This window comes from Perca fluviatilis, chromosome 14, assembly GCF_010015445.1.
Source record: "Perca fluviatilis chromosome 14, GENO_Pfluv_1.0, whole genome shotgun sequence".
Lineage (NCBI taxonomy): Eukaryota > Metazoa > Chordata > Actinopteri > Perciformes > Percidae > Perca > Perca fluviatilis.
The window spans coordinates 29252091-29264416 of NC_053125.1; the positions used below are offsets into that span (position 1 = coordinate 29252091).

Here is a 12326-nt window from a genome sequence, read left to right on the forward strand (position 1 = left end):
GAACAACAAGAAACAACGGTTGACTGAACAAAGGAAAACCAGAAAAAGAAAGAAATGTCTATTGAAATGACAGAAAGAAATTAGATTTCTTACAAACTATCAGGCAGAGTGAGGTGGTGAGCTCCATCCTGTTTCAACGCTGCTTTTGTTCTGTTCAGTTTCAGTTCAGTTTTAACAGTTTATCCACATCCTAACCTCAATGGAAAAATGTGACAACCAACAATCACAGGTTGAATCACAAAAAAACAAAAAATGCAGATGAGCTCTTTCTTTGTTTCACATGGTAGAAAGGGTCATGAAGCTCCGTCCCACCTGGACCACAAGTACTAATACCACACTGTAACAATACTCTGTTACAAAGTCAAAGTCCTGCATTCAAACATTTTACTTCAGTAAAAGTGTGTAAGTATCATCAGGAAAAATGTAGGTAAAGTATTAAAAAGTCAATAAAAAACCTCCCCATTGTAGAAAGTGTAAAGGATCCAACCAGTTGTGTGTTTAATGGTCTAATCATCTCAGCTAGACTTGTAGGCTGTTATATTGTCGGCTAGTTTACTTTAGAATAAAACATCAGATTTTATAAACTACATGTGTTTTTGTGCAGGAATCTTAAAGTGTAAAGTAACTAGTAACTAAAGCTGTAACAGATGAATGTAGTGGAGTAAAAGTAACAATATTTCTCTCTGAAATGTAGCAGAGCAGAAGTAGAAAGGGCATGAGTAACCTCAACAGTTGGACTGAAGTACAGTACTGGAGTGAATCGTGAAGTTACATTCCACCGCTGGTTAATTTATGACTGGTTATAGCTCTCTCTCTCTCAGTAGCCCTTCAGCGGAGCTCCTGCAGCTCTTCCTTCAATAAACTGTAACGTTTACAAAGTTCTCAATGCTTCGGTTAACATGTAGGGACCTTCATTATGCTAGCGTTGAAATGTGGTGATATTTTGGAGCCTTTTTAGTGGTACAAAATAGCAATTTATTTTACTTTCCCTGCCCCCAATACTAGCATTGTAAGCATAATCAGTTAATCGAGCTACATTAGCTTTCAAGCTACAAACACATTCGATTAGCATGAAAACATGTCCCAGAGAACAGTCAACTCCCCATGTTATTAACCCCCAGGTTCATTTTGCACCAGAACCTTTAAAATGTCCTACAATAATATATGGTGACCTCTGGCTGATGATTATTCCTTTGTGTGTTGCTACACTTTTTATTTTATATGTAGGTAGGTATGTATGTATGTAGGCCTATGTACATGTATGTATGTATGTATGTACAGTATATGTATATACATATGTGTGTGTGTATGTAGTGTGTATATGTATGTATATGTGTATTTTGTGTATACCGTATGTGCATGTGTATGTATGCATGTGTGTATATGTATATATGGGTATACTGTATGCTATATGTATTTTTAGTTTTGTTTTGAAAATATAAATAAAAAACGCATCCAGATTAGTGTGAAGGGATGACATAAATACCCCAAACATGTTGAAGTTTAACTCCTTTATTAAGCAGTTACAGGGGGGGGGTCACACATTCTGACAATTTACCCAATGTGCTGGTCCATTACATATTTTTCTTTTCTTTACAGTAGAATATGATTATTTTAAGATTTAAATGTAGGTCCAGTGTAAGGTTTTAGGGTGCGGGTTATTACATGTAACTCGTGCATGCAGTCACAAAAAACAAATACCTGTTTAGAAACATTTCAGAGAAAATGTACCTTGATATATTTTATTTACTTTCAGATTAACATATGTTACTATGCCTGAGGTGGTTGATATGGTCTCCAGCGGTTTACTCTTTCTCCTTAGGAATTTATAACAAAACCGAGAATAATTCGTACAGCTTCTGGATGTAATGTTTTAATGTATACGCCGTTTGCAGCGCCCCTCAGTCACAAGTTCAGATTGGGACAGCTCTCGGTGGGTAAGTTGTTCCGCGTACAGCCCGGGTAGCGCCCGGCCGGTGTGGGATGATGATGATGATCGAGTACTGTAAGCTATTTCTGCTGGTCGCTCTATGGTCTGTGGAGGTCTCAAACACAGGTAAGGCTGCAGTGGGGAAACTTATCTTGAGATACGTGGACGCTTTTGGATCACTTTGTAAAAGTTCCCCTCTTCCCGCTTTGTCACGTTGCATCGGTGAACTGGGGATGATGGCGCCGTGCCGCTTACCTTTGCTGAGACTGTGGTTGATTTTTCCCCGTTCCTACTCGTCACTCGAAATGTGTCACTGCTGCTGGTGTAATGACCGCCTGACCCCTTTTAGGTACCTGTAATTCTGCGCAAAGAAAAGTGCCGATCTACGCCTCTGGCGGACTGTCAAATAGGCTACGCCGCCTTCCTGTGTGTCCATACCGGTGTGCGTGCGGCACTTCTCCCCGCCGGCAGGATTTTCATCTTCGGCCGCAAAACAACATCAAAACTGTCAAAGGGTTTTGTTTAATAATCATCTCAGCTGGACTTGTAGGCTGTTATATTGTTGGCTAGGTTCATTTATAATAAAACATCAGATGTTATAAACTATGTGTTTTGTGTGCAGGAATCTTAACGTGTGAAGTAGTAACTAAAGCTGTAACAGATGAATGTTGTGGAGTAAAAAGTCCAATATTTCTCTCTGAAGTGTAGTTTTCAGTAGTAATCCTCAACATTTCTACTTAAGTACAGTAGCCTACTGGAGTAAATGTACTTAGTCACTTCCAACACTGCTAATCAACTTATTTGAGAGTCCCTTTAATAGTCAATATTAAATCTGTTAGCGATAGGTCTACATATTTGCATCTGAGGGAATAGCCTATGTCATAAATGCATTGCAAACGTGTTGCGCCGTGCATTTACAGTTGCAGCGCACGTATGCACCACTGTATGCGCCACGTTCCCATGGGTACGGTATGAAAGGTTGCCCACATCCTGGCTCACTAATTTGGACTACAAAAGGCGCCTGATTTTAGCAGTGTCACCATGATCATTGCATGTGTCTTGGATATCTTTATTTTCATAGTAGGAATGCTTGATAACTTTACCCCAACAATAGAAATACATATAATTTTAATCTATTTGTTTGCTTTTTGAAAAGTAAACATAGCTCTCAAATCATTAACTTCCCTGTATTGAAAAATTACATACATTATTGGGCACAGTATGGAAGTGACTTTGATTAGCCCTGACCTTGAATAGCAACTGAAAATGTGGTTATAAAACAAAGGATCATTCCAGTTGGGCTATATGGAGGAGCTGAATGTCTGATTTTACATAGAGTTGCTTGTATAAAAGCAATATATCATAATAAATAGCTTATTTTGGTATAAATATCAGCCTATTTGTAATTCTGTTAATACCAATCAGAAGTGCTGGTACTCATGTGGACAAAAATCAGAAGTGCCGGTACTCAGCAAGCCCATTTCAGACACTGTTTATCAAATACATACAAAAACACAAACCCCTCTGCAATGGAATTTAAAACGCATTTAAAAATCAGGTTGATGTTGTGTGTATTTTTTACTTAAAGGGATACTTCACCGATTAGCATTAAAGTGATGGTTCGGAGTAATTTCACCCTAGGGTCCTTTGCACCATGACCTCGAGCCAAACACCCCCCGGAAGCTTTTTTCACCTGGGTCGAACATTGGGCGAGTTAGCGTTATCAGCTGAATAGCTTAGCCGAAGTGTCTCTTAACATTACCCCACTAATAATGCCCGAAATGATACCAAACGTCTACAGTAGTACAAATAGGTTATGCTCTCATAAAACGATGGATTGTAAAGTTTGTAAGTACACCAGAAGTTTATGTAAATAACACTTGCCTGCTGGCTTCTGCTCTCGAGGTCATGGTGCAAAGGACCCTAGGGTGAAATTACTCCGAACCATCACTTTAAGCTTTGTATCAGACCGTGCTTCCCTCCCTCATGTCCCCACTGATACCAGAGATAGCTGTATTGTGTGTCTGAAAAAAAAAACTGATGACGCAAAAATCGTCATTTTGCGTCATCAGAGGCTTTTTTGGCCAGAGGCAATGGACTACAGCCAAAAAAATAAATAAATATGTGTAAACAAAACAAATCCAATAAAAAAAACACCAACAAATAAATAAACAATAAAGCCTCAGATGACGCAAAATTGCGTCATCTGAGGCTTTATTGTTTATTTATTGGGTTTTTTCACGACACACAATACAGCTATCTCTCGTATCAGTGGGCACATGAGGGAGGGAAGCACGGTCATTCGAAAATATGACCGTGCTTCTACTGATACAGAGCTTAATGCTAAATCGGTGGAGTATCCCTTTAAAACAATATAAAGGCTCAATGTTGCCAACATTTATTTTGTGCGTTTTTTCAGCAGAATTACGGTGCCCAGATACATCGTTGGATGCAGAAGTTGACAAGAACGTAATTCTACAGTGTTTGACGGTGCCCAAAATGGATGTCAGCAACAAAGTGGAGTGGGTGTTAAATGATACCGTTGATGTGCATTTGCTCCGTAACGGAAAACATGAGTTTGTTCATCAAGGGAAGGACTACAAAGACAGAACATCTCTTTTCGACAGTGAACTTCATACAGGAAATTGTTCACTGCGTCTGAAAACCAAGATGACTCATACTGGGAGATACCGCTGCTCTGTTAGAATTGGAGATGAGACAAAACACTGTTTTATATCCCTCACCGGTAAGTGTACTGCAGTTCATGCGTGTACCCGTACGGTTCGCATCAGGTGTGAAAACCAACTGTACCAAAACACAGAAGTTGACTACTATTCAAAGTGACTCTGAGACATTGTTAACCAGTTATGAAACAGTCTGAATTTGTACAACCAGAAACAGTTCAAAGATCCCCATCGCTAAATCCACCATACTTCACTTAAAACAACTGTACTTTTAGTGTGTATAGAAGCAGCTCTTTTCACATGTAAATCAGTACAGTATGTGTTAAATTCAACCAAAACTCGGTTTAGCGAACGCAATTTCTCGGATGATTTTATGTTTAAAGAAAGGATCTTACTCTTTAACAGAATGGTCGACCTCCTTAGAAATCCTTTCCATAATGTTGTCAGACACTTGTCAGACAAAACAAGACAACACTTTTAGTGGACACAAATCGAGGGTGCACAATTGCAGCCCGGTTTGCGACGGCCTGGTTACTGGGTTCTCGCTCAATACTGGACCAATTTCAAAGTTTCTTTTTCACATCAGTCTATTAGACACAAATGCATGGGGAAATAGTGTCCAGGTTGACAAAAAACTAAATTACCCTTTAATGCCTGCACTGATTTTCAGATCTTAATGCTTTCTGAATACTTAAAAGTTTTCTTTTTCTACAGTCCGTCCACATGAACTCAATCCATCAGATGTTTATCGGCGACGTGATAACAGGTCTTCGATACATGAAAAGCCAACAGGTAACGCTCTCTTCTACGTCCGGGTCAGAAGCCACTGCAGCGGAGTAGGGTGGGGGCAGTTATAACCTAGGAAGAATGCGCGAGATGTGTAACCCGAGTTTACCCCGGTTAAAGGGTATACATGCAGGAATACCCCGGTTACTACAGGAGTTATCTAGGTCTGTTAACCGGGGTTAAAACAGTGTCCTCTCAGAACGGTTTGTAACATCAGAGTTGTTCTATTAGCTGGAGTATGCTTCCCCCTGATCGAAAACTTGTAATTTTTGTGTTCTGCCTCTAGCCAAAAGCCTGGAGGGATAGTCTGAACAGCTGGTAGAGAAAACAGATGGATGAACAGATCTGTGTAATGTTGGGAGTTTGCAGTAACACTAACCTTACTATACTCTCTCCTACATTCTTTCAGATGGTAACAACACTGGCTCTACCAACACTTTGTCTGCCGGGGCCATCGCCGGCATAATCATAGCCGTCATCATAGTCAAAGCCGCCATCATCATCATCATCGCTGGGGTGATCTGTAAGTAATACATTTTTCAGCTTTTTATTACTGATGCTTAACCAATTAAAAGGACACAAAGTTGTTTCACCGACCCAAACCTACATCACTGACGGTTGTGGCCAGTAAACTTAAAAACATCCTGCACCAGTGCAGAGATGCTGGACATTAGGTAACATCTTTGGAATTTTGGGGGATGGGGATGTAGATAGTTTGTGTCCCGTCACAGACCAAACCTTGATGTAACTATCTACTATTACCTAACCTTAAAATGCAATCGTTGGCTCTGTAAATTATAGAGTGTGGTCTAGACCTTTTCTACCTGGAAAGTGTGCATTATTCCATCTTCTTCCTCTTTCTTTCAGCTGGAAGTTTTGATGGAAGGTGTCCCTTCCTCTTATCTTTTTCAGGCCTTCCCTGCCATCGACCTTTTGAAGGTGTGAGGCAGAACGACCCAGATGCTCCGGTGGCTCACAACGGGCCAGTGCAGGCGGTGGAGTGAAGAGCTGGAGACCAAGGTAAGCCAGGTGATTATTAGGATGTATTGTTGGAGGGTACGGGGGCAGATAGTCTCATCATCTGAGCTGGAAGCAAAAAAAGAGATTCACGACTAGGGCTGGGTATGGTTAAAAAATGTTAGGCACCAGTACCGATACCAATACCATGACTTTGCTACTGTTTCCTAAATGCTACTTCTTTTCGATACCAATTTCATAAATCAAAAACTACAACTACAAAGTTTATCTAGTTTTTGGCTCCTACTACGTGAGTTCCGTCTCTGTGTAGAGTATTTCTTGCGAGTCTCTACGAAGTGTAACAGTGAGAGAAGTTAGTGCTTGGATCTACAAAAAAAAACAATGAACACGGTTGATTCATCAACACAAAGAGCTGTTAGCCAGCAAGGCTCACACTGTTCACTTATTGCTCTCACTTCACATGGAAGTAAAATATTCAAAATGAGACAGAAGATTGTGTTCCTTGGTTAAATGAGGTAGCCAAGGGACTGAAATCTCTCCAATTTCAAGATGAAAAAACAATACAAAAAAATTTATTGACTGCAACTTGGTCTCTGACCCCAGAACTAGAACTAGTTATTTTAACCTTAAAGAAGACTAATGTGTGAGTGACAATGCATTTTTATTTTTGGGTTTCATTATCTGCCTTGTAAACCTCTCTCACCTTCTCTTCTCACAGCAGAACCAAACGACCACAACGAGGGAGATGAAGGGATTCCTCTGGAGCAGGTACATCTGGCCAGTCTGTAGCTGTTCTTTACCTGCCAAAAGTACTTAATTCTTACATTCCAGTAAAACAATATTTTTGCACTCCCCTGCTATAACTGTCACAACATACACTATGAAACAGTTGTAGCCAATCATCCCCAGAATCAGAAACAGGCTCATTTCAAGTAAGTTTTCACTACAGCTGGACCATATAAACAGCAGCTACACCTCTAGGAATTTTAAAATTTAAGGCCACACCGCCCAGTGTTTAGTGTTCACATACAAGGAATTGGTGAGTTGAGCCAACTACACAGGATCTGCCGTAAAAACACTGCGCTGGCTGTGCCTTTGTTTTAATATTGGGGAGAGTGGTGGAGAAAAGTGCTACACTCCAAGTGGAAATGTTTTTTTAAGACCTATCAAGTCGGAACTAGACAAGAAGCAATAATGATGCACACCAAGTGCCTGCACTCTGCTCTACCTCGCTGTTTTATCTCATATCATTTATCTTTATTTTAAGAATCAAAGAGAAAGGAAAGCCAAAGTAATTTTACATTTACAATTAAAAAGGATGAAGAGGAAGGAATGTGTAAATTGTTTACTGAAAACTAGGGATGTCCCTATAGCAGGTTTCGGTTCTGAGCCAATTGGGGCATTATTTAACTGATCGGGGATCGGAGGATCCCCTTACTCAGATCATAAATTTAGTCTCAGCTGAGCACAATTTGTGGCAGAATGTAACCGTGCAAGTGAGTTGGCATTACTCACTAACATGGCTAAATTGTCAGCAGTGTAGAAGTATTTTAATACAAAGTAATATCGGATTGTATAATAAAATATTTAAAGAAGTGGATCAGGGGCCAAAAAAGCTGATCAGGACATCCCCACTGAAAACCACATAAAACCAAGAATATGTGCAATGTGCTAAACACTTTAAAAAGTCATACTATAAAAGGGGCACTCCCCCTGCAACACAGTCTCACGGCAGTTCGTGAAATGGTCACGTTATTTTTAATCTATTGATACGTGTTCACGGGGACATTTTTGTCGTTTGTTTCGTGGTGGCCGGCACGAAATGGTCTATACGGAGATTAACGGGGAAAGCATATGCCACACCCCGGGGGAGGATGCCTCACACGCCGGGAGATGGCCGCGGGGAACACTCGACAATAACGTGACGGTTAACGGGGAAATAAAACGGCACACGCGGGACGCGATCCCCATCCACCACCCCAACCAACCTCCTTACGCGGATTTTCGGCATTTAATACTACTCGCTACCGTAGACGTGATGTGACCACGACATATGCTTCCCATTGAAATACATTAGTTTACATTTTCATCCTGGCCACCACGAAACAAACGACAAAAACGTTCCCGTGAACACGTATCAATAGATTAAAATAACGTTACCATTTCACGTACTGCCATGAGACTGGGTTGCCCCCCGTGGAGCTGCTAACTTGGTACAACCCAGCATGAAAAGCTATAGAATCTCTTGATGTGGCGTCATGAGAATGTAAAGAGAGTGAAACACTGAATTGCTGGAGTGCCCCTTAAAACATCTGTGTCAAAGTGCAACACTTCATCCAAACTTGTATTTTTGTATCAAATACTCATTCAGCTTCTTCATTGCTACATGTGAAATGTTCAGAAAGTAGTCACCTAGCATTAAAAAGGTAAAGCACTACGGTACTACATCTCAAGAAGTACTGACTTTTAAATTCTCGTAATTATGCACATGAGCTATAAAACTAAGTGCGGTTACTGATCAAATGAAGCCTGTTGTGTGATGTCTGGGAACTTTAAATGTGAATGTTTTTTTAATAGATTTGTTTTACTGGAGTGTACTTTTGTATTTTTATATCATATGGCATTTGTTCATTTAAATAAATGATGTGTCAAATCCACCTAGTACTTTTTTTTCAAGTTTTTCAAGCTTTCACCAACAAATGTGTTGACTGCATTTCATCCATCAAAACATTTACAAAAGCTATTTCCCGGTGCATTACCAGTGTACATTTAACGGCCAGTTGCTGCCACCAACTTTTTTTTTTTTTTTTTTAGAGCTGAAGATAGTTACAATATGTCCTTTACATTAAAATGATCATTATGATTAATAGGATTGGTGCACGGTCACTGGTCCCATGCAGAACTTGCATGCTAAGCCACATGGCGTGTTGAGTACTGGAGCTAAAACCAAAAGGGTATAACACCAGAAATGTTTTTTAATTAAATCTACCAAAAAGTGTCCAAAATAACCTGACTTCACCCTACAAATTTAATTAAACAGCAATGCACACATTTAAAGGCCAGTAAATTTAACCCACCGAAGTCAGTAACACTACTCATTATTTAAGCCCAGTATCAAAGTACACAGCACTCATTAACTAAGGACCACTCCAAACTGTAGGTCTGTTCATTTCTAGTGGTGGGCAGATCGAGGCTTCGTGAAACAATGAAACAGTTGAATCAAATGTGCCATATTGTGTCGAGGCTTCGAAACAATCAGACACCCGTCTCAGCGATGACACCTAGTGGTCACTTGCAGGTGTTGATCTGAAACAACCTTGACAACGAGCCATTAAAAAAATTATGTGAAGCTTGTAAGGCTTGTAGGCTCCTCCTCTGTGCATAATGTTATTTTGGTCATGAAAAATGAATTAATAAAAGAAATCAAGCCACAATGTCTCACTTTTGTATAGATTTTTATTCCAAAATATTAATTTCTCTGCTATGGAAGGACTTGGCATACTTTTTTTTTTTTTACAGATAATTTCTCCAGCCTTTGAAAAAAAACCTCACACAAGGGACACTTGTTGCTGGCATGCAAAGATATTTTTTTAGCAAGGACATACAAATGAGGAAAGATTACTGCTCTCTCTTTCCAGTAAGTTAGGGGATCAGGAGTTCTGGGCAAAAACGCATAGTTGAGGTATTTTTTCCCTTCCACTTCAGCTGTAGCATTGTGTGTCATCTGGGTTTCACGGATAAGATCATCAAAACGTTCCCATAAACTGTCCTGTGTTTCTATTGGTGTTGATGTTGATTATGATGGGCCTGATGTCGACATTTGTGGCTCTGAATGAAAATGAAAACGGAGCTTCCATTTTTATCTATCTATCTATCTATCTATCTATCTATCTATCTATCTATCTATCTATCTATCTATCTATCTATCTATCTATCTATCTATCTATCTATCTATCTATCTATTAATGTGTCATTGTACGTATACTCTGTCTGTCTCTAGCCTATCAGTCAATGTGTAGATTTAAATGTAAGCCTAAATATAACTAAACAAATCGCACTATAACTGTCACTATATCACCAAAAATCCGCTATCTCCAAATCAAACTCCTCTCACAAAAACCCAAGAGATTGTGTGGTCTGTTCCAGACCCTGTCAATCAAACTCTGATTCGGCGGACCATGCCACCTGTCGAAACACTTGTGAAACACTCCGATGCTTCATTTAGCCGTAGTCACGTGACATGGGTGTTTTGAATCACGCTTCGGATCAGTGTTTCGAAACATCTGCTCTTCGGGATCTCGACAAAGCTTCGGAACGTCAGTTTCGCGTCAGCCATCCCTATTAATTCCTACCAACTCTTAACAAGACAATATATTTTCTGTTGCCCCCATTAAGGAATTTTAGGTAATTACAACAGAACTGTCGGCGCGTCCACATGATACAAGTCTTTCGTGATCACGCACCCCAGGATTAAAAAAACATGATGGACTCTTCAGAAGAGGTAATTATCTTCACTCGTGAAAGTCGCCGGACGCCACAATCTTCTGAACATAGTCATACTGAGAAATACAGACAGAGTTGTGTGGAGCTGATAGTCTTAATTAGCTTTGTAGCAACTCATTTGGCAATGGATGAATGTAACGGACATTCATGAATGTCAAAAAGTTATGCACTAAAGCACCGTCCGGCTGTTCAACGCACACTTTTATCCCAGCATGATCCTCCTGACACGGATGAGCGTCATCGTCAGGCGGGACACCTCCCTGGTTTATGCATAATATATATACAGTGGCACTCATAAGTTTATGAACCCACGCTGAAGTTGACTAAAAATAGGAATAAAAAAAAAAATTTGAAAAATCATCTTTTGGAAATTGCCTTAATTAAAAAAAATGTCAATAAATAAATGTTCTTCCCTTAAATACAGGGGGCATAAGTGAGTACACCTATGTTAAATTCCCATAGAAATTTTTATTTTTAAAGGCCAGTTATTTCATGGATCCAGGATACTATGCATCCTGATAAAGGTCCCTTGGCCTGGAATTAAAATAGCCCCCCCACATCATCACATACCCTTCACCATACCTAGAGATTGGCATGCTTTCCATAAAATCATCTCTCAATGCAAATCTAACCAGCTGTTTGGCTAACTGAAATAAAACCATGCCAATCTGTAAGATCAACTTCCAAAAGATGATTTTTGTATTCCTCTTTTTAGTCAACTTTAGCATGCGTTCATAAACTTATGAGTGCCACTGTCTCCAGCCAACTTTCATTTATCAAAATTCACAGAGATTGATGCCAAATGTAGCTTTTTGAGATAATGACACTGAAACATCGGTTAATCTATTATTTTATTGCTGCTATAATTCCACGAGGCTTTGGTCAAACTTGGAAGAATTTATACTATGTAAAACGAAGATCCATGTTAAAGACGACTGTAAGAGTGTCGGCACTGGTTTTGATTACAAAGAGGAACTACAAAAAAATTTAAATATTAACCTTGTGTTATTATTAGGTAAATATATTCATATTTGACGGGTTATGTTGGGTTGTACCATCAACCCAAGTTGGGATAAATCCAACCCAGATTTTTGCAACTCTGGTTTGATTGTACGCCAGCTTCTCTGTCCTTACTGTCCGTAAAAACATCAGCCATAGACGATCTTTATTGAAAGATAATTTAAACAAACTAATAACATTCAGAACGTCAAGGTTATCAACAATTTGATGTGAAACGTGTTCATTTTCATGGAAGCATCACATTATTAGCTTATAAAAAATTTGATAATACTCAATGATAAACATAGGATGGATAATAAGAAATAAAGCCTATAGTTGTATCTCCAGAGATATTGGTCAGTTTATAAACAGGCTGTATAATGTCAGGGACAAATTGCACTTTGTCTTCTTTTTCTTCTGTTACCGAGCAGGAAATAGAAGTCGTT

The 12326-nt window shown here is 39.4% G+C and overlaps 2 protein-coding genes across 3 annotated transcripts in view; one reads left to right on the forward strand and one right to left on the reverse strand.

The window, feature by feature from the left end:
* The window catches only part of LOC120572807 (sialoadhesin-like), a gene marked incomplete in the record, with an annotated part of 288199 nt that overhangs the window by 153868 nt on the left and 122005 nt on the right, over positions 1–12326 (reverse strand).
* On the forward strand, positions 1991–8368 carry LOC120572873. Of its 2 annotated transcripts, none has more exons than XM_039822380.1 (6): positions 1991–2056; positions 4350–4676; positions 5329–5406; positions 5810–5923; positions 6313–6420; positions 7097–8368. In XM_039822380.1, exons 1-5 carry the CDS (start codon positions 1993–1995, stop codon positions 6402–6404), a joined length of 675 nt encoding a protein of 224 aa, XP_039678314.1. In that variant the 5' UTR covers positions 1991–1992; the 3' UTR covers positions 6405–6420; positions 7097–8368. The 2 variants fall into 2 exon arrangements, with proteins under 2 accessions (XP_039678314.1, XP_039678315.1); XM_039822381.1 differs by having other exon boundaries at positions 4353–4676.